The sequence below is a fragment of the Theobroma cacao genome, chromosome 10 (genome assembly GCF_053813885.1).
Source record: "Theobroma cacao isolate CCN51 chromosome 10, ASM5381388v1, whole genome shotgun sequence".
NCBI classification, from domain to species: domain Eukaryota; kingdom Viridiplantae; phylum Streptophyta; class Magnoliopsida; order Malvales; family Malvaceae; genus Theobroma; species Theobroma cacao.
This window is the reverse complement of record NC_142648.1, coordinates 27,693,602-27,717,028: the sequence shown is the minus strand read 5'-3', so window position 1 is coordinate 27,717,028 and position 23,427 is coordinate 27,693,602. Positions and strand designations below refer to the sequence as shown.

At 34.3% G+C, this 23,427-nt stretch overlaps 1 protein-coding gene and 1 long non-coding RNA gene across 2 annotated transcripts; one reads left to right on the top strand and one right to left on the bottom strand.

Annotated features, from left to right (window-relative positions):
- Positions 1–498: 498 nt before the first annotated feature.
- On the top strand, positions 499–11,899 carry LOC18587371 (uncharacterized). Its single transcript, XM_088810541.1, has 12 exons — positions 499–777; positions 3,790–4,849; positions 5,420–5,509; positions 6,822–6,860; positions 7,639–7,826; positions 7,908–7,998; positions 8,063–8,145; positions 9,261–9,331; positions 9,551–9,687; positions 9,993–10,064; positions 10,438–10,509; positions 11,738–11,899. The coding sequence occupies exons 2-12, from the start codon at positions 3,848–3,850 to the stop codon at positions 11,897–11,899; spliced, it is 2,007 nt and encodes a 668-aa protein (XP_088666667.1). The 5' UTR covers positions 499–777; positions 3,790–3,847.
- Positions 11,900–13,360: 1,461 nt separating this feature from the next.
- On the bottom strand, positions 13,361–18,596 carry LOC108663570 (uncharacterized). The gene is made up of 3 exons (XR_001929677.2): positions 18,281–18,596; positions 18,136–18,201; positions 13,361–14,674 (listed from the first exon to the last, which is right to left on the bottom strand). It is a non-coding gene; the product is annotated as an uncharacterized LOC108663570 (long non-coding RNA).
- Between the last annotated feature and the right edge of the window lie 4,831 nt (positions 18,597–23,427).

Genomic DNA, 23,427 nt, shown 5'->3' with positions numbered 1-23,427 from the left:
TTTCCATCTCTGAAGGAAGGGATTGTTCCTTCTGAATAAATACGAATAACATGAGAAGTGGGGGAGTTGAGATTCTATCCTTGGATCTCAATCCTCTTAATATTGATTGCCTTTGCATATAGGTTATCTCTAACGTAATGCAATGGGAAGCAAATATATACTTTGTGTGTTTCCACCACTCAGGAAAAAGATTGTTCGTTTTGAATTATATTATAATATGAGAAGTGAGGGAGTTAAGATTCCATCCTTGGATCGCAATCCTCTTAATGTTGATTGCCATTGCATATAGTTTGTCTCTAACGTATCGTAATAAGAAGCAAATATATACCTTACGTGTTTCCATCACTCAGTAAATGGTTTGTTCCTTTTTGATACATAATAATAAGAGAAGTAAGGGAGTTGAGATTCCATTCTTAGATCTCAATCCTCTTAATCTTGATTGCCTTTATATAAAGTTTATCTAGCACAGGTTTAAAAATATTGTTGATATTATAATCTTTGTTCTATCTTTCTATCCATCTCTTTGTTTATCCATTTTATATCTTCTTTGAGATGGGTATCAGTCGTTCCTCTAATGAACATTCCTTGTCCTTCAGAAATCTGCAGAATGATCAGAAAGAATACCATGGGGCATGCACAAAAAAATTCTCGAAGACGGCCTATGCTTGTATATGCGGTTTTAGGCTGCACGAATCATGCGCGAGTGAAGTGCAACATCTGCCTCATAAGATTATTCACCCTCTCCACTCACAGCACGATCTTGAACTAAAATTAGAGGTGCGTGAGGATTTCATCTGTTTTCTTTGTCTTTCGGAAAATGGAGAAGGGCCGAAGAAAACTGTATTCATCATTAAACATAACATGTTGCTTCATATATTCGTAGTTAATCCTTTCAATATATATATATATATATTCGTAGTTAACAAACATAAGCTAGACGGTTTTTAAAGATGTCCAAAATCATTAAACAAGTATTATTATTATTAAATAGCTTTATGCTTTATTAGGGAAAGCCAATGTTGTTTCTTGATGACATGCTTTTCCTTCCTTGATTCTCTCTTCTTCTCCTTTCTTTAATTAATTAACATTCTTTATTTTTTAATACGAAATGATAAAACATTCATTGAGGAGGCAGCTTAGTAAAACATACAGTAACGCCCTCGGGCAAAAACAAGTCATTCTCTTGCATTAAAATGGAATTGTCTCTTTGCTTTCATTAAAAAAGAACATCCTTTAATTATGGAAAAAGCAAAGCTGCTTCTCAATGACTCAAGAACCAATTTATTAATTTATTAATGTAATGAGAAGTAAATATATAACTTGTGTATTTCTATCACTCAAGAAAGGGATTGATCCTTTTAAATACATAATGATACGAGAAGTAGAGGAGTTGAGATTCCATCCTTGGATCTGCAACACGCATCTTTGAATTATTTTAACTTTTTTAAAAGATCTGCAAAATCATTAAAGCAGTATTAGATAATTAAATAATTTTATGCTCTATTAGGGAAAACCAATGTTGTTTTCTGGATGACATACTTTTCCTTCTTTTAAATTAATTAAAATGTTCTTTTTTTATAAAAAAATGATAAAATATCCATTGAGGAGACTAAGATGCAGGCAAAAAGAAGTCATTTTCTTGCATTAAAATTGGAATTGTTTCTTTAGTTTCATTTGATCTTTTGCCACATTAATTTGTATGTTTCCTCTCTGCCATCTAGATGCGGCAATGTGGATCCGTTGTGGCAGACTTGATCTAATTTTCAGGATAAATGAAATTCTCACTTATTCGAAAGAGAAAATTAACTTGCTTTAATTATGGAAAAATCAAAGCTATTTCTCGATGATTTAGGTATCAATTTTATTAATTTAACATCGTTGTCTTCGCATATGGTTTATCTCTAACTTATTGCAATGGAAACAAGTATATGCCTTGTGTGTTTTCATCACTCAAGAAAGGGACTGTTCCTTTTTAATACATAATAAAATGAGAAGTAAGGGAGTTGAGATTCCATCTTTGGATCTCAATCCTCTCAATCTTGATTGTCTTTGCATAGAGTTTATCTAGCACAAGTGTAAGTTGTTGATATTATAGTTTATCTTGTTTTTGATTTCTTTTGTCTCTTGGTCCTTATGTTTTATTTGTCAAGAAGCTAAGTGTCTTTGAATTATAAGTTAAAAACATTCGTATTGTCCAAGAAACTACAATATGAATGTTGGACATTAACATCATTTAACTATTTTTTGTTCTTTTTGGGCATGCAAAGACTGATTTCAGATTTGTTGGGGACAAGGGTAGGCTATGATCCAATATGATCAAACAATCCTCATGAGTACACATGTTAGAGAAAAAAAAAACAAAATTTTCTGATTTGTATCACCTCAAGGTACTGCATGATCAACCAAAGGAGCCCATCTTTTAAATTTTACTTTACTTTCAGTTGCTTGCCTTGATATTTTCAGCTCTTGTGAGGAGGAAAACATGAACTCACTGTATGGATTATGTAAAGCTTAAATGGGTAGAAAAATTTGTCATCCCTTCAAGTTATCACCTCAAACACTGCATCATTCTTTGTTCATTTATGAACTCGCATTCAGTTTTACTTTTCCAAATAATTGTCATGAGCTCCTCAAACTACATTGTTGTCATTAGCTATTCTTTATTCATTTAGGCTAGTTTTAAACTTTGTAAAAAACTAATCTTGTGTCATTAAAGGAGTATTTGAATTGTTTAAACTTTTGTATAAGATCTGCAAAATCATTAAAGTAATATTAAATTATAACATAATTTTATGCGTTAATAGGGAAAACAAATGTTTTTTTATAACATACTTTTCTTTTTTTTAATTAATTAACATACTTTATTTTTAATAATAATTATGAAATATCCATTGAGGAGGAAGCTTAAGAAAACTTATAATAACAAAGATGGGGGCAAAAAGAAGTCATTTTCTTACATTAAAATTGGAATTGTTTTTGTATTTTCATTTGATCTATTGTAGAAGACTTCATACGATTTTCAAGATAAATGAAATTTTTATTTATTCAAAAAGGAATATAACATGCTTTAATTATGAAAAAAGCAAAACTGTTTCTGGATGATTCAGGTACCAATTTATTAATTTAATATTCTTGTCTTTACATAAAGTTTATCTCTAACTTGCAGCAATGGGAAGCAAATATATACCCTGTGTGTTTCCAACAGTGACAGAAGGGATTGTTCCTTTTGAATAATACGAATAACATGAGAAGTAGGGGAGTTGAGATTCTGTCCTTGGATCTCAATCCTCTTAATATTGATTGCCTTTGCATAGGGATTATCTTTAACGTAATGCAATGGGAAGCAAATATATAGTTTGTGTGTTTCCATCACTCAAGAAAAGGATTGTTCCTTTTGAATTATTTTATAATATGAAAAGTGAGGGAGTTAAGATCCTATCCTTGGATATCAATCCTTTTAATCTTGATTGCCATTGCATATAGTTTATCTCTAACGTACCGCAATAGGAAGCAAATATATACCTTGAGTGTTTGCATCACTCAAGAAAGGGTTTGCTTCTTTTTAATACATAATAATAAGAGAAGTAAGGGAGTTGAGATTCCATTCTTAGATCTCAATCCTCTTAATCTGGATTGCCTTTATACATAGTTTATCTAGCGCAAGTTTAAAAAATTGTTGATATTATAATCTTTATTCTATCTTTCTATCCATCTCTTTGTTTATCCATTTTCTATCTTCTTTGAGATGGGTATCCGTCATTCCTCTAATGAACATTCCTTGTCCTTCAGAAATCTGCAGAATGATCAGAAAGAATATTGCGGTGCATGCACAAAAGAAATCTTGAAGATGGCCTATGCTTGCAGATGCGGTTTTAGGCTCCACAAATCATGCGCGAGTGAAGTGCAACATCTGCCTCAAAAGATTATTCACCCTCTCCACTCACAGCACGATCTTGAACTAAAATTAGAGGTGCGTGAGGATTTCATTTGTGATAAATGTTTGTATATTTTTGCTGCCTCCGGATACAAGTGCAGGCAATGTGATTTTAGTCTTGATTTAGCATGCGCCTCTTCAACTAATGATCCTTTACCTGAAGAAAAGTGGCAGAGACCTAAAGATGGCAAGAAAAAGGAAATTCAGCATTACAGCCACCTTCACAAGCTGACCTTCTTCCAATATAGGAAGATAAGAAACTACGGCTATAATTGTAGTTGGTGTGAAAAGTGTCTATCGGAAGTGTGCTATGGTTGCGTAAGTTGTAAATTCTTCCTTCATGAGTTGTGTAGGGATAAGGTACTCAGAACCCTTTATCATCCTTTTCATCCTTCGCACCCTCTTCGCTTGCACTATAAAGACATCGGCAACAATTGCAATGCTTGTGGACAAGATATTTGTTTTTTGGCTCAGCGAGAAGATATTCTTAGTGAAAAGTATTTCGGGAATCTCAGTTATTGTTGCTTAAAGTGCAACTTTTTCCTTCATTTTGGCTGCACTAAACTCTTACCCACCTTAAAACACAAGTGCCACGAACACCTTCTCACTTATTTCAGAATATCCAAGATAGCTAAAAATGCTAACTCATGCAATGCTTGTGGCGCGCTTTGTGATTGTGATTTCTATCGTTGTGTAGAATGCAATTTCAATGTCCACCTTCATTGTGTTCCAATACCATCTTCAACTGAGCATAGATATCACCGGCATCCACTTAACTATATGGATTCAGTTGCAGAAGATCATTCTGAAGAATATTACTGTGATATTTGTGAAAATGAAAGGAATCCAGCACATCCTGTTTATTGTTGTGAAAAATGCAAATATATTACTCATGTTCATTGTGTGCTCAATGAGGTAAAAATTACTTGCCTTACTTTTTTTTTTTTTTTATGTTTTGAAAACCAAAAAGGAAAATTTATTAAGTTGAAAGCAGGGTATATTAATAATAGCACCAACCCACGCTAAATCCTCTTTTGTCTAATTATACTTGCTGCACTTTTCCATTTTCTCATGTTTAACAACATGTGTGTATGTATATATATATATGTGTGTGTGTGTGTCTGTTTGATATGTGATAAACGTTTGTTTCAATAGGATAAAATTTCATTTGAGAAGTTATTGATGGCATCCGCACCACTCAACAATTTTTGGTTCGCAACTATCATTTAATATATTAACTAATTATTTTCAAATTAAGTAGAGTTTAAATTCTAAAAAAGAATTTGGACATTTTATAACATGCATGTTCAACATTGAATTACATATAAGTTAATTTAAATTCAATATTGACGTTTTATTCATAATTAAATTGACATTTTACAATTTATATACATTATACTCATTATGTGGGGAATTATATATATATAATCCTTAAGACATGAGTTTGTTCATACTTTGATTATTCACCTTTTTCTGTAAACGCAGATTGGACCTATCATCCATCGGCATCCCATGAGATTCTACGAAGTAGTTGAAAAGTCAAAGAAAAATCATTATTGTGAGGCTTGCCGTCTGGTACATAGTGGTCCTTGTTACTCATGTACAACATTCTCAACCGCTCATACGGAGTACTACCTACATGAAAAATCCGCTAAATTACCATATGAGATACAACACCCTTTTCATTCTAGCCATCCTCTTATCCTTCGTACTTATCACTATAGAAGAGGTCTTATTATATGTGATGAGTGTAGAGATGTATGTCGTAGCTTGTTCTATAGTTGTGATGAGTGTGATTTCAAGCTTGATGTGAAATGCGCTACTCTAACAACTCATAAAACTGATGTGTTACAACCAAAAAAGATGGAAAGCGTAGCCGAGTTAAACCATTTCAACCACCCGCATAAGCATGTCTTTGGCAATTGTAGTGACCCCTTATGGAAAGAATCATGCACAGTTTGTCAATTGCCAATCTTCGGTCAAGCCTATTATTGCCTCAATTTTCGATGCATTTTTAAAGTTCATGAATTTTGTCTTGGAATGCCACAAAAGATGCAAGTCCCATTTCATTTGAAACACATGTTGTGTTTTTGCAAAAGCAACAAATATTCTCAGTGCTATGCTTGTCGCAAACAGATAAATAGTGTAGATTTTAATTACAGTTGTAAACAATGTGACCTCGGCCTCCATCCTCTGTGTGCTAATTCCTTAAGGCGGCCTCTGAAATGTGAGTCCTACAGGCACAATCTTTATTATTTTGGGACAAAATTTCGCCAATTCTTTGAAAGTCTTTGGGCTAAAGACTTCTTTCCTTGTACTAAATGTGGGAAACATTGTGAAGGAGCCTTTTATCGTTGTCTAGAATGTGCTATCAATTTTCAATTGGATTGCATACCCATTCCTCATATTTTTAAATCTAAATGTCATATTCATTCTTTAGCTATGAAGGATTCATTTGTTGAAGTTGATTCAAAAGAGTCTTACTGTGATGTTTGTGAGGAAGAAAGATGCCCAGATGAACATATGTTTTGTTGTGAAGAATACAATGGTTTATTTACCGCTCATATAAAATGCGTGCTTGCAAAGATAAGTCTACTTTTATAATTTTTTTTAAATTGAAATATTTAATACTTTTTGCTCTAACATACCTCTAAACTCATTGGGAACCCTAAAATTGAAAAATCAAGATCTATGAATATGATTTCAAGTTTTCGGAGGAAAAATTCACGAAATTAATTATTTCCATGTTCCATAAATTACATATAAAAAAATACACTTCCATTTACATTGTTAATAACGGAGTTTATTAGTCTAACCATTTTGAGATGATATAACATATATATTTAAGTCCTCATTGCCAGAATAATCTCTTTATTTGTTTTGGCAGGTTGAGAATAATTTTGACCCTGATAAGAACTCTGCCCAGGTAATAATAATTTTAATTTTCATGTCGATTGGTTGTGTTTGAATCTGTCAAAAAATTTGAAACACTGTAATTAATGATGAAAAATTATCATTAAAAATTAAATAAATATTTTTTCGTAAGCCAATAAAATTTATTAGAATACCAAAAATGGTACAAGACCTGAATCGGCACTTAGGCTTTACAAGTAGCCCAAGTCGAGGACAGGTTTACTTCTACAAACAAATTATTCTAATTAAATACAAAGATAAAATAACTCTACCCTATAAGGTACAAACAAGTATCTCTGGGTCTTTGATTCTTTTGTAAATTAATTTTTTTTTATTTATTTAATAATAGCGTTTGTTCTTCTCTAACTCAGCCTTAATGGCGTGAGAGGGTACAAAGGGAGAGTGTGCATATATATATATATATATATATATATTTCTATGGTTCTTAAAGTAGCCGTATGTGAACCGTTCAATCTTTGCATGCTTCACCATTGATTTGCTATGCATGATAATTTTTCTTCTTCTGAATGCTTCTGTTTGTCCATTTACGTTTTGTGCTTATTGGGTTTGGAGGCTGACTTTTTGTTGCTACAGGGTAGCCGACTGATGTAGTGCTTTTTTATTCAATGAATGAAGCTTTGCTTTTAAAAAAAAAAAAAAAAACTGAACAAGAAGGCCCTAAAGCCAAAAGCTTATATATATATTGAAGAAGTAGCTGCTGAAGATGGGAAAGTTCTTCAAGTCTTAATATTTAAACAATGTCAAGTAGTTGCTGTTTTCGGATGACTTAGAAAAATATGGTGTTCACAAGAAGTCGATGTTCTCTTCGTGGTGGTAGCTGCTCCTCCCTTGTCTTCATTTATTGGCGGTTGTTGCGTGGTGCCATTGCTGCTACCGTCGGCGTTGTGGTTGTCTTCCTATTTATTGCTCTATTGTGTTGTTTGTTGTTTCTGGGTTTGTCTGTCCACTCTGGCTCTCAGTCTTCCAGAGGCAGGCGTACCCCAATTGAATTGACTTGATGTTTGTTCATTCGTGTGGTTGCCACTTGTTGTGTATGGAGGGGCTTTGCTCTTCTTCTGATGGTTCGGATGGATCTGCCCACCCCTGCTATCCAGTTTTCTCTTGGGTCGCTGTGCTTCTTGTTTGTGGAGGTTGGTTTTAAGCCATGAGTTTCGTCTGCTGTGAATGGCTATGCTGCTGCTGGTTGTTCTGAAGCGTGAAGCGCTTCTGTGCTTAGAACCTTTCATGGTCTGCGGTTTGTTTCTGTTGGTCGAACGTTATGTTGTTACTCGTTTAAGGTGTGTTGTACCCCGTTTGGATTAATAAAATCTCCAGTTTGATCAAGCAATTTATATATATAGTAATAATATAGATAAAGATAATATGTAGGACTGTCTTCCAAATTCAAAGAACATGTCCTTGGTAGATTTCCTTTTATTAAATTCAATGAGTGCATACCAATAAATATATTAGTTTGCAATGTCAAAAATTAATTTCACTAGAGTTGGAATATATAATCCTCAAAAGAGAATGTAGAAGAAGCAACATTTCAGTGGTAACCAGTCACCAGTTCAAGACAAAGAAGAAGATTCAACTGCCTCCAAGTTCGAGGAATGACATGCAAGATCTTCAAAAATCATAAGCTTGAGGAGCTAACATGATAAATAAGTGAGAGGCTCGTGCTGAGAAAAAAAATTAAGAGACCTCCAATCGAAAATCAATAAACGATAACTAAAAAGGTTTTAAACATATTATGTGCCCATGATACCTCCAACTTAATCAATGTGGAATTTCTTGTATCACTACTTCAATACTCTCACTCACTTGTAAAGATAAAAGATTTGCTACATGATATGAACTTCATATGTGAGAATGATGCACCTATCATGTAATATGCATTTTGCAAGTAGAAATACATCCTTATATAATAAGAAATGGATGATATTGTCTTTCTTAGTTTTAGAGTTTGGTGCTTATTCCAATGATATTTTCAATATATGCGATGAGTGTAGAGATGTATGTTTTGGCTTCTTTTATCGTTGTGGTGAGTGTGATTTCAAGCTTGATGTGAAGTGCGCTACTCTAACAGCTCATAAAACTGAGGTGTTGCAACGAAAAAAGATGGAAAGGGAGCCGAGTTAAACCATTTCTATCACCCGCATAAGCTTGTCCTTGCCAATTGTAGTGACCCTATACGGGAAATTTCATGCACATTTTGCGAATTGCCATTGCTAGGTCCAACCTATTTTTGCCCCAACCCTGCCTTCGATTTTCAAGTTCATAAATCTTGTCTTGGAACGCCACCAAAGATGCGAGTCCCATTTCATTTGGAACACTTGTTGATTTTTAGGAGAATCAACAAATTTGCTCTGTGCTATTCTTGTCGCAATATGACTTTTGGTTTTCAATATAGTTGTAAACAGTGTGACCTCAACCTCCATTCTGTATGTGCTAATTCCTTAAGAGGTCGGCGGCCTCTGAAATGTGAGTCCCACAAACACGATCTTTACTATTTTGGGACAAAACTTCAGCAATTCTTTAAAAGAATTGGGGAACATTTGTTTCATTGTAGTAAATGTCATAGATCTTGTGGAGTACCCTTATATTGCTGCCTAGAATGTGCCAACAAATTTCACTTGGATTGTATACCCATACCTCACACTTTTAGATCCAGACGTCATATTCATCTTTTAACTTTGAAAGATTCATTTGTTGAAAATGATTCAAAAGAGTTTTACTATGATATTTGTAAGAAAGAAAGATGCTCAGATGATCATGAATACTGTTGTGAAGAATGTAATGGCTTATTTGCCGCTCATATAGAATGCATGCTTGCAAAGGTAAATTTACATATATAAATTTTTTAAATTGAAACATCTAATATATTTTGCTCTCACTTACCTCTAAACTTATTTGGGAATCTCAGAATCGAAACATCAACATCTATGAATATGATTTCAAGTTTTTGAAGTAAAAAAATTATGAAATTATTTTCTTTTCCATTCTCCATCCAAGTACATATAATAATATGCACTTCCATCTATATCGTTAATAAAGGAATTTAGTATTCTAACCATTTTGAGATGATATAACATAATTAGTTAGGTCCTTATTGCCATAATAATGTCTTAATTTGTCTTGCCAGGTTGAAAATAATACAGAAGCAATCGATGCATTCTCAAGTTCGGAGTTAGACTTTGAGGAGAACTCTGCTCAGGTAATACTAATTTTAATTCTAATGTCAATTAGTCGTGTTCGAATCTGAATATAAATCTGTTTAAAAAAATTAAATCACCTTAATTAATGATATAAATTTACCATTAAAAACACAAAAAATATATATTTTTTGTTTTTTTGCTAAGCCGATAAAATTTCTTAGAATACAAAAAATGGCACAAGAGATATTTGTAAAGGTGTGAATGTTAAATAAATACTTGTATGAATATGATTTCAAGTTTTTGAAGGAAAAAATCATGAAATTAATTATTTCGGTTTGTATTGCTAATAAAGGAATTTTTGAAACAGGAGGTGATATAGCACAATTAGTTAAGTCCTCATTGCCAGAATAATGTCTTAATTTGTTTTGGCAGGTTGAGAATAATACAGCAGCCATAGATGCATTCTCAAGTTCGATGTCAGACTTTGAGGAGAGCTCTGACCAGGTAATACTAATTTTAATTCTCATGTCAATTAGTTGTGTTCCAATCTACATATGAATCTGTCAAAAAATTTTGAATCACATGAAAAATTATCATTAAAAATTAAATAAATATATATATATATATATTTTTGCTAAGCCAATAAAATTTATTCGAATACCAAAAAGGGTACAAGAGAACTAGTAAATCAAATATTTGTAAAGGCACTTTTATATAAAGATGATAAAATTATATTTGTAAACTATTTGAATCCCTTTTTTTTCCAAAATTATATTTGATAAAAAAACAAAAGAGAAGATAACCAAACTCTACCAGTTAATTTCACTTTTCATCGGCAACATGACCAATTTTATAATCAAAAAGTCCTAATTGAAACCACTTCCAACCTGTAGTGTCCATAGATTAGATCAGGTCCGATTAACATCTTTAAAACTTAGGTTTGGGCTTGAGTTTAATTTACCTATTTAAATTATATTTATTATTAAAAATTATTTTGATATTAAGATTTTAATATTTTTAAAATTAAAATTAAATAAAATAATAAATATTTATTATTATAATGTCTCGAGCTAGGCTTGGGCTTGAAAATTCATTCTTAGGACCCAACCTAGCCCGTAGGCTTGACAAGTAGCCCAAACCCAATTTAATTATACCCTGTATATCGCATTTCCATATCCCGCAGGTAAAAATTATTGTTCTATACAGTGATGAGGTAATATTATTCATTCTTTTTCCTAAAAGAAAATTGTTTGTATTTGATGAAATGAAATGTTTTATTCTCGTACAATATTTGCGTAATTTTTTACCTAACTTGCTCACATTGCATCCATATGGTTCCTTGGTTTTACAACTCGGTGATGTCACTTTTTACTGTTCCTTAAAGGAGAAGAGCTCCTTTTTGGATGACTTACGAAGACATGGACTTCGCGAGGAATCTATATTCAAATTACCGTGATAGCTGCTCCTCCCCTGTCTCATTTATTGGCTGTTGTTGCGTGGTGGCTGTCGCATTCTATCCCGCTGCTATTCCCTGCATTTCTTTGTGGTGCCATTGCTGCTACCTTCGGCCTTGTCGTTGTCTTCATATTTATTGCCCACTTGTGTTGTTTATTCTTGCTGGTCTGGTTTCCGGGTTTGTCTGTCCACCCTTGCTCTCTTTCTCCCAGAAGCAGGTGTACCCCTATTGACTTGATGTTTATTCGTTCATGTGGCTGCTACTTGTTGTGTAAAGTGGGGCTGTGCTCTTCTTCTGACGGTTGGGATAGATCTGCCCAACCCAGCTGTCCAGTTTACTCTTGGGTTGCTATGCTTCTTGTTTGTGGAGGTTGGTTTTAAGCCACGAATTTTGTCTGCTGTGAATGGCTATACTGCTGCCGGTTGTTCTAAAGTGTGAAGCTCTTTTGTGCTTAGAACCCTTTATGGTCTGCTGTTTGTTTGTGTTGGTGGACAGTTATGTTGTTACTCGTTTAAGGTGTGTTGTACCCCGTTTGGATTATTAAAATCTCCAGTTTGATTAAGCAATTTATATATAGTAATAGTATAGATAAAGATATTATGCATGATTGTCTTCAAAATTCAAAAAACATGTCCTTAGCAGGTAGATTTCCTTTAATTAAATTCAATGAGTGCATACCAAAAAATATATTAGTTTGCAATGTCAAAAATTAATTTTACTGGAGTTCGAATATATAATCCTCAAAAGAGAATGTAGGAGAGGGAACATTTCAGTTGCAGCGAGTCACCAGTTCGAGGCAAAGAGGAAGTTTCAACTGCTTCTGAGTGGGAGGAATGACATGCAAGATCTTCAAAAAAATCATAAGCTTCAGGAGCTAACATGATAAATAAGTGAGAGGCTCGTGTTGAGAAAAAAAAAATTAAGAGACATAATGTATGTGAGAATTGTTAAATTTAAGAATAAGCATCCAACCGAAAATTAATAAATAATAACTAAAAAGATTTTAATCATATTATGTGTCTATGATACCTCCAACTTAATCAATGTGAAATTTCTCATATCACTTCTTCAATACTCTCACTCACTTGTAAAGATAAAAGATTTATTACATGATATGAACTTCATATGTAGGAATAACACACCTCTCGCATAATATGCACTTTGCACGTAGGAATACATCTTTATATAAGAAGAAATGGATGATATTGCCTTTATCTAGAGTTGATGGGATAAAAACTAATACCTAGAATTCATTTTGGGGAGATGGAAGTAATTTCCTTATTTTGGGAATATTATATGCTGGATGAATTAGTAGCCTTTTAGCCCTTTCCTTTTTATGAAAGGAAAAAGAAAAAAAAAACATATGTTGTACTCAAAATAAAAAAGGATAAATTCCAAATTGTTTAGGGCCCAAAGATTAGCTAAACCTTTAATCTTTTTCCTTCAACTAAGTTCTTTCTCTTACCTTTTCAACTATTATTTCATTTTCATCACTTTCGTTCTATTAAACCATCCACAGGAGCTATAGCCTTTAAGGCTAGGATTTCATATCCTTAACATTCATCTTGAACCTACAAGAATCCGACAAAGCATAGTTCCCATTTTGAAGTCGAGTAAGATCCCAATACTGTCTTTTAAGGTTTCGATTTCGTAATGGAATAATGTTGACTTCCATAGATTTCTCTTCCCTGGCAGCAACCATTGATTTAAATGGCCCTGCTTCTGAGATTAGACATACAAGTCAAACATTACAACCTTTGCTTCTTCTTTTTTCTTTTTCTTCTGTTCTGATAGTTGTCAACCTCAACTCTGATTCATCTTGATGGGAAAGAGGGAATGCATAAAAACTAAAAAAATAAAAGGAACAAAGTTGGCATCTATCAGCACATTGAATCTGCTACCAAGTTCTCCGAATATGAAATTTTGCTGTCAAAATTATGATAAAACAGGTGCAATTTCTAACTTGTTTCCACCATCAATTGCTGATATTGAAACTACGTGCATATATTATTTCCACATTCATGAAAGGTTAGCTCAAAACAATGGGAAAGCATTAACTGAAAGTTCTCCAAAAAGAAATGGAATATTCTTGTTTTGCTGTCTTGTTGTCAACTTTAATTATTCCTTTCATCTTTCTTGATAGATCGTATCCAAACACAGTTAGGCAGAGCAAGGCCCTCCCATACAGCTTTCCAAGTCAGTTTATCATTCAGATTCCCAGGAGAGACGCTTCTACAATAACTCTTAGAAGAATAAATGCCATTGGGAGATCCCTTCCAAATAATTTTATCCTTCAAATTTCTAACAAGAACAACCTCATTAATTTTCCTATTAAAATTTGCCCATTGACTCTTCCCCAACCAAATATTCTTTTTCTTAGTTGAATATTCCAAACCCATTCATTATTGTACCAAGCCCCAAATTCACTAATTGTGCCAGATTTGTTTTCAGCAAGAGTGAAAATGCGTGAGTAACAATTTTTAAGTGAAGAGTCCTCTATCCACCAATCATACCAGAAGGAGATTGATTCTTTGGTTTTACAGCTTGGTGATGTCACATTCTAGCATAGCTTAAAGGAGGGGAATTCCTTTTTGGATGACTTAAAACGACATGGTGTTCACAAGGAGTCTATGTCTTCTTCGTGGTGGTAGCTGCTTCTCCCCTGCCTTCAATTATTAGCTGTTGTTGCGTGGTGGCTGTCGCTTTCTATCCCGCTGATATTCTCTGCTTTCTTTGCGGTGCTATTGCTGCTATCTTTGGCGTTGAGGTTATCTTCATATTTATTGCTCTATTCCGTTGTTTGTTCTTGCTGGTCTGGTTTCCGGGTTTGTCTGTCCACCCTTGCTCTCTGTCTTCCAGAAGCAGGTGTACCCCAATTGAACCGACTTGATGTTTATTCATTCGTGTGGTTGCCACTTGTTGTGTATGAAGGAGCTATACTCTTTTTCTGATGGTTGGGATGGATCTGCCTAACCCTGCTGTCCAGTTTTCTCTTGGGTTGCTATGCTTCTTGTTTGTGGAGGTTGGTTTTAAGCCATGAGGTTTGTCTGTTGTGAATGGCTATACTGCTCCTGGTTCTAAAGTGTGAAGCTCTTTTGTGCTTAGAGCCCTCTATAGTCTGCTGTTTGTTTGGATTAATAAAATCTCCAGTTTGATCAAGATATTATATCCGAAATGGAAGTATATAAATAACTTCAATATTGACTTGGATAGCTGAAGAGCAAAGAAAAAAGAAAATATTAGAACAGAGAAAGGAGGTTGTCGATCCTTGAAGCCATAGAAGAATACCATTCTCCCCATACGCACCGTTTAACTAAAGCAAGGAGACAAAGGCATATTGTGTATGAAACTCACCGTTTCAATTAATAAGTCTTTGTTTTAAATTTTAGTTAAGTTAGTTAGTTAGTGTTAGTTATGTACAGCATTAGTTAGGCTTTCTTTCTTATTTGTACACCTATAATTCTCTGTATATAAGCTTGACATTCTCTATTCAATACCGTAGTTGGGTTTTCTATGAATGGAAAGTATCCTTTCATATCATCTCTACTATGCCACCTTTGTTTGTACCATGTTTTTCATGGTATCAGAACTGACCGATTCTCTACCTTAGCAAATATCACAAACATCTGTCACTGAAGAATACAGATCGTTCCTTCAATCGTTTCCTCAGTAAGTGAATCACCTCTTTTCTAAAGATTATCTGATCTAGTTTCTTTAAATCTTTCAGTCATATCTAACTAGTCATTACTCATATAAAAATGGCTGATTCAACTGCATCAACACCAGCTTAAACCTCACCTTCTCAAACCTTTACTCAAATCACTCAGATTCCACCTATTTCTGACCCCTAATCACCTTACTATTTGCACCACACTGATAATCCAGGATCAGTAGTTATTAACCCCAAATTGACAACTAGCAACTACGTTGCTTGGAGCATATCCTTTCTATTAGCTCTTTCCATCAGGAACAAAATAGGATTTATAAATGGAACAATCCCCAGACTTGATGTCTCAGACCCTTTTTTTCTTTTTTGGACCTGTTGCAATAATTTGATTGTGGCGTGGCTATTAGATTCGATCACACAACTAGTTGTTTCAACCATATTTTGTATTGAGTTTGGTGCTGAGATATGGAAAACACTTAAGGAAAACTTTACTCAGCCAGATGATACTAGGATTTGTAATCTTCAATATACCCTTAGAAATGTGACACAAGGAACTAGAACTGTAGATGTTTATTTTATTGAATTAAAAGTTATTTAGGAAGAAATGAGAAGTTACAGACCATTCCCTCACTGCCAATGTGGGAAATGTAATCCTAACTGCTTTAGAAAGTATACATATCAGAACCAAAAAGACATGGTATTTAGGTTTTTGAATGGTTTAAATGAGTCTTTTTCAACTATCACATCTCAAATAATCCTCATGGACCTAATTCCTACATTGGATCAAGTCTATAGTTTGGTTTTAAAAGAAGAGACTCAAAGAAACATGATGTTGTAAGGACAACCTATCATTAAGTCTTCTACTATTATGGTGAATGCAGACAACAAGAAGAAATGGAGAAAATAAGTTGTTTGCAATCATTGTGGGAAAAATGGACATACCAAGGATAAATGTTTTAGAATCATTGGTTTCCTAGAAGATTTCAAGTTCACAAAAGGGAAGAACAGAGGCATAAAGGGGAAAGTGGAAACTAACAATGTATTAGGGTGCTATGAAACTGGTGCAAGGGATGAAACACATGTTGAGCAAGAATAGGACTTAGGAACTGGTTCTATGTCTTAATTATCTATCATACAGCAACAGGTGAATAGGCTCATGGAGTTCTTTAATGTAAATGAGGCAAATGGAAAATTTGGTAAAAATGTCCCAATGAACACACAACCAACCAAACATTCACTTGTTAACTCAGCATTTGCACGTATTGTCTCAGGCCATTCCTTTTTTAACACTGTTAATAACATGCCTTCTAGATTCAATTATGTAAGCACTGACATGATTAAACAACATCACTGGATAGTGAACTTAGGGGCTACAGATCATACAGCTTATTCTTTGAAATGTTTCATATATGCTAAACCAGTAAGAAACTGCTTTGTTCACTAACCAAACAACAAGAAAGTTCCAGTTTCATAAATAAGAACAATCAAGTCGCGTCAAAAAATGATACTACATGATGTCTTATGTATCCCCAGCTTTAAATTCAATTTGTTGTTAATAGGACAGGTAACCAAAGATAAGAAAAAATGTGTGTTTTTATTGAAAAATGCTATGTTGTTCAGGACACTCATTCATGGACTGTGATTGGGGTAGCTAAAGCTGTCTCAAGACTTTACCTGATGCAAGATAGTCAAGATGAGTAAGATTTTTCAAATTTATGTTTGGAAAAACTTGTAAAATTTCCAAAGGTTTTATCTGTCAGTTCTTGTGAAACAGGACATAACTCTTTTGATCTTTGACACTTTAGGTTAGGCCATGTTCCTGTAGAAAGAATCAATGTAATAAATCAAAATTTTCCAAATGTTAAATGCATTGAGAATTTAGTTTGTGAAATTTGTCCCTTAGCTAAGCAGAAAAGACTTTCATTTCCAGTACGTGTGCAAAATATTGAAAGAGTTTTTGAATTAATGCATTTTGACATTTGGGGGCCATATGAGACACCAACAATGGTAGACCAAAGATTTTTCTCTTTATAGTGGATAACTATAGTCGTTTCACTTGGATCTTTCTGTTAAGAAGTAAATCAGATGTTTCAACAGTGGTTCCTTTTTTTGAGAAATTTGTTCAAAGATAGTTTAATTTAACAATTAAAAGCTTAAGGTTTAATAATGGAGAAGAGTTCAGACTTAGTGATTTTTATCCAAATACTAGGATTGTCCATCAACTATCTCGTGTAGAAACTCCATAGCAGAATGGAGTTGTTGAAAGAAAACAAAAACATATACTGGTTGTGGCAAGAGCACTTATGCACCAATCTAAGGTTTCTATTGAATTTTGGGGGGATGTTGTATTAACAGCAATGCATATCATCAATAGGATGCCATCAAGAATTCTTAAAAACAAATCACCTTTTGAATTGTTATACAATAAACTACCTTCATATGATTATTTTAAAGTCTTTGGTTCATTGTGTTTTGCATCCACATTGTCACAAAATAGGAAGAAATTGGAAAAACTGGTAAGTAAATGCATTTTCTTAAGATATCCAAACAACATTAAAGGGTATAGGGTATATGATTTGGAAGCAAACAAGGTCCTCATATCTAGAAATGTTGTTTTTCATGAGCATGTGTTTCCATTTCACTCAAAACAACATGATTCACAGTTTTTTTTTTTCATTATATCAAACACCTGGTGTGCATATTGATTATCTAGACAATTTAGACATTTGTCATCCAAATTTTTCTTCACAAGACCAACCATTAATTGACCCAACTTCATTTGAACCTATTTCACCCTCATAAACATCAATGACACCAAATTCTCATGATTTTGCAATTCATTCACCTATCATAGTCAGCATGCCTACTGCAACTGACAGTATGCAAAATGTGTCTGATGAAACTACTAACCAAAACAACAATGATTCATCAGACAATTTACCAATCAGAAAAAGTTCAAGATCAAAACATCCTCCTAAATATCAAAAAGCATACTATACTGATTTACCTTATATATCAAGTAGTGTTACAGCTTATCCCATCTCAAAGTCCATATCCTGCAAACACTTGTCACCTGCACATAAAAGCTTTCATTGTTACATTGTCACAATTACATGAACCAAGATCTTATCATGAAGCCATTAGTCATTTACATTGGAGAGAAGCTATGAGACAGGAGCTAAAAGCTATGGAGGATAATGACACATGGAAAATAGTGCATAAGCCTTCCAATGCTCAGATTATAGGATGTAGGTGGGTTTACAAAACTAAGCTTAATGCTAATGGTTAGGTTGAAAGATATAAGGTCAAACTTGTAGCCAAGGGTTACAACCAAATAGCAAGCTTTGACTATTAGGAGACTTTTAGCCCGGAGCAAAACAGACCACAGTATGAGTATTCCTTGCGTTGGCTACTGCACATAATTGGACATTATCACAATTAGATGTGAATAATGCCTTTCTAAATGGAGACTTGGAAAAGGATGTCTACATGCAAATACTTGAAGGTTATGACATTAAAGTGGAGAATCCTACAGTACAGAACTGGAATGCAAACTCAACAAGGCAGTTTATGGACTCAAATAGGCCTCAAGGCAATGGAATCCTAAATTGACAACATCAATCTTGCATTATGGTTTCAAATAGTCAAGTTCAAATTACTCACTATTTGCTATGAAGATAGTAGATGGACAATTCATTGCTTTGTTACTTTATATAGATGACATTATTGTTGGGAGTACATCTATCAAAGCAACACATGATGTTAAAGAATTTTTAAGTACACAGTTCAGGTTAAAAGACCTTGGTGTTGTTAAATTCTTTCTTGAACTTAAGATTCCAAGATCACCAGAAGGGATCTCAATCTGTTAGAGGAAATATACCTTGGATCTATTGAAGGAACATGGTTTATTAGGAGCAAAGCTTGTCAGCACCCCTATAGATCACAATCATAAATTGCATAAAACTGATGATGAAGAAAAGTTAGCAGAACCAACAATTTACAAACAACTCATTGGTAAACTGCTCTACTTAACATGTAGCAGACCTGATATCTCTTTTGTTGTTCAGGTTCTTTCTCAATTTATGGAGAAGTTTTCACACAAACATCAAATGGTAGCATATAGAGTGCTAAAGTATTTGAAGAGATCACCAGGTCAAGGAATTTTAATGAGTTCCAAATCAAACTCGAATATTAAAGATTACTATGACAGTGATTGGGCAGGATGCCCTGATTCAAGGAGGTCAATTATTAGATACAACATTTTCATTGGAAATTCTTTAGTAAGTTGGAAGTCAAAGAAATAGGTAGTTGTTGCAAGGAGTTCAACAGAGGCTAAGTATCGATAAATGGCAATAACCTGTCGTGAGATTGTGTGGATAAAGTCTCTATTATCAGACTTTAGAATTGTGCATCAAGGAGTAGTAAGGTTATATTTAGACAGTTAGTCAGCAATTTACATCAATAGGAATCCGATTTTCCATGAGAGGACTAAACATATTGAAGTGGATCACCATTTCATTCGCAAGAAGGTAATGGCTGGAGAAATCAAACCTTTGCACATTTCAACAAATCTGCAGTTAGCAGATATTTTCACCAAGGCTTTACAGCCAAAACAATTTAAGAGCTTGTTAGGCAAGATAAACGTTGATAACATTCATCGTTCATCTTGAGGGGCAGTATCAGAAATAGAAGTATATAAATAACTTCAAGATTGGCCTGGACAGCTAAAGAGCAAAGGAAAAAGAAAATATCAGAACAGAGAAAGGAGGTAGTCGAGCCTTGAAGCCATTGAAGAATACCATTCTCCCCACACGCACCATTTAACTAAAGCAAGGAGACAAAGGCATATTGTATATGAAACTCATCGTTTCAATTAATAAGTCTTTGTTTTAAATATTAGTTAAGTTAGTTAGTTAGTGTTAGTTAAGTATAGAATTAGTTAGGCTTTCTTTCTTATTTTTTACACCTGTAATTCTCTGTATATAAGCCTGACATTCTCTGTACAATACCCTAGTTGGGTTTTCTATGAATGGAAAGTATCCTTTCATATCATCCCTGCTGTGCCGCCTTTGTTTGTACCATGTTTTTCATATTATGCATGGCGGCCTTCAAAATTCAAGGACCACATCCTTAGTAGGTAAATTTCCCTTAATTACATTCAATGAGTGCATACCAATAAATATATTAGTTCGCAATGTCAAGAATTAATTCTACTAGTGTTGGTATATATAATCCTCGAAAGAGAATGTAGGAGAGGAAACACTTCAGTTTTAGTGAGTCACCGGCTCAAGACAAAGACGAAGACTCAACTGCCTCTGAGTTGGAGGAATGACATGCAAGAGATCTTCAAAAATCATAAGCTCCAGGAGCTAACATGATAAATGTTGAGTTTTAGGTTGACTAGAATTCTAAATCTTATTTTATTAGGATTTTTGTTTGTATACAATATTAAGTAGTTGTATGATTTTAAACTTCTTATTCCACATCGAATCCTAATCACATTCTACTTTGGACTTTTATACTATAAAAGTGAATTTCTAGGCTTTAGAATTGCAAGTAGTGCTTTGAGAGCTCTAGAAAGAGAACATCTTGTAACTCTATCCTTTGCTCTAGGTGGAGCTAGAGTGGTTTGAGTGAATGTTCTTGGGAGGTTATTGAGGAAGAGTGTGCAAGGGATCTTGGGTTGTTTTGGGGAACCATAAAGGTCAATTTATTGTATTTTAAATTCTCAATAATAGAAGAACAGTTTCATTCCGTGGACGTAGGCAAGAGACCGAACCACGTAAATTCTTGTGTTTTTCTGTTTGCTTATTTTCTCTGGATTTTATCTTTGTTGATTCTTGGGCAATTTCCACAACAAACTGGTATCAGAGCTTCAGGTTCGGTAAATTCAAGATTCAACAAGGATGTCGAAAGTTATTAGTTCTACGAATTTTTCAATTGAGAAGTTTGATGGGAAGACTAGTTTCACGCAGTGGCAGAGAAGGATGAAAGATCTCCTTGTGCAGCAAGGTTTAATGCGCCCCTTGCTAGGAAAGGAGGAAGAGCAACCAGATGACATGAAGGATGTTGAATGGGCAGAGTTAGAGCAAAGGTGTGTGAGCACTATTCGACTTTGCATTGGAGATAATGTGTTTAATCATGTTATTGATGAGGATTCTGCTCTAAGATTATGGGCAAAGTTAGAGAAAATTTACTTGGCGAAAAGTCTTTCTAACAAGTTGCAGCTTAGGCGAAAGTTGTATCGCTTAAAGATGGAGGAGAATGGAGACCTCATGAAGCATATGAATGAATTCGATGGAATCATTGATCAGTTGAAGAAGGTTGATGTCAAGGTGGAGGAAGAGGAAAAGGCACTATTGTTCTTGGCTTCGCTTTCAGACTCCTATGAGGTATTTGTGGAATCTCTTATATGTGGGATGGATACAATAACGTTAGAACAAGCACAAGCAACGTTAATGTCTCGTGAAGCCCGAAAGAAAAGTAAAGAAGGGGATAGAGATCCAAATGGCTTGGCATTAGTAATTGAGGCTAATAGTAGGAAGTCAACTGGTAAGGGATCTAAGGGTGGCAAGTCTAGATCCAACAATGTTCAATGCTTTAAATGCAAAGGGTATGGGCATATTAAAAGGGATTGTCCTACAAAAGGGGATGAAAGTAACGAGAACAAAGGTGAGTGTGCTTTCGTTGCTGAAGGTGATGATTGTGATGTTCTTACAATTTCAGAAAATATGGATGCAAATTCTAATTGGTATTTAGATTCTACTTCTGCTACTCACATATGTTATCAAAAGGATTGTTTTGATTTACTTCAAGAAGGGGTGGCTGGGAATTTGACTTTGGGTAATAAGTCAATAGTGAAGGTCATGGGTATTGGAGTGGTGAAAATCAAAATGTTTGATGGGGTTGTGCGCTCTTTGGGTGGTGTAGCCTATGTCCCAAAAATGCGTAAGAATCTAATATCATTGAGCCTGTTAGACTCCAAAGGGTATGGATATTCTGCTTGTGATGGAGTAGTAAAAGTCACACAAGGCGACATGGTCCTGATGAGGGGGAATTTGCATAATGGCTTGTATCGTCTAGAATGTGAGGCCTCGAAAGGATGGGAACAGTGCACAGGGGATGGTAGCTACCAAAGTGAGATTTCATTTGCCGAGGAGGTGATGAAAGGTTCCCATGGTGTAGACGATGGTAAAAGGACGAAAAATCTTGCCAGTAGTGAATTGGAAGGGTCGTCGAGGTCCCTTTCCGAAGTCAATTAGTGCCATTGACTTGACGGCTACACAGGTGCATTGGCCGTTTTGTGGAATCAAGTGTTGGACCATGCTTGATTCGGTATGTGTAGTCGTGGTAATTATAAAGGCCAATGATTTAGAAAGTCTTGTGCTTGGAGAGTTGTTCAAGGTGTTGGAAAGTAGGTGGAGTTAGGAAGTTGCAATTAGGTGCGACTAGTGGAAGAGGTTTAAGGAGTTTGAATTCAAGTCAAAGGTGGAGATTTGTTGAGTTTTAGGTTGACTAGAATTCTAAATCTTATTTGATTAGGATTTTTGTTTGTATACAATATTAAGTAGTTGTATGATTTTAAACTTCTTATTCCACATCGAATCCTAATCACATTCTACTTTGGACTTTTATACTATAAAAGTGAATTTCTAGGCTTTAGAATTGCAAGTAGTGCTTTGAGAGCTCTAGAAAGAGAACATCTTGTAACTCTATCCTTTGCTCTAGGTGGAACTAGAGTGGTTTGAGTGAATGTTCTTGGGAGGTTATTGAGGAAGAGTGTGCAAGGGATCTTGGGTTGTTTTGGGGAACCATAAAGGTCAATTCATTGTATTTTAAATTCTCAATAATAGAAAAACAGTTTCACTCCGTGGACGTAGGTAAGAGGCCGAACCATGTAAATTCTTGTGTTTTTCTGTTTGCTTATTTTCTCTGGATTTTATCTTTGTTGATTCTTGGGCAATTTCCACAACAATAAATAAGTGAGAGGCACATGTTAAGAAAAAAAATTAAGAGACATAATGTATGTAAAAAATGTTAAATTTAAGAATAAGCATCCAATCAAAAATCAACAAATAATAACTAAAAAGGTCTTAGTCATGTTATGTGCCTATGATTCCTCCAATTTAACCTATGTGGAATTTCTTATATCACTACTTCAATACTCTTACTCGATTGTAAAGATAAAAGATTTATTACATGATATGAACTTCATATGTGAGAATGACGCACCTATCATGTAACATGCACTTTGCAAGTAGAAATCCATCCTTATATAATAAGAAGTAAATGATATTGT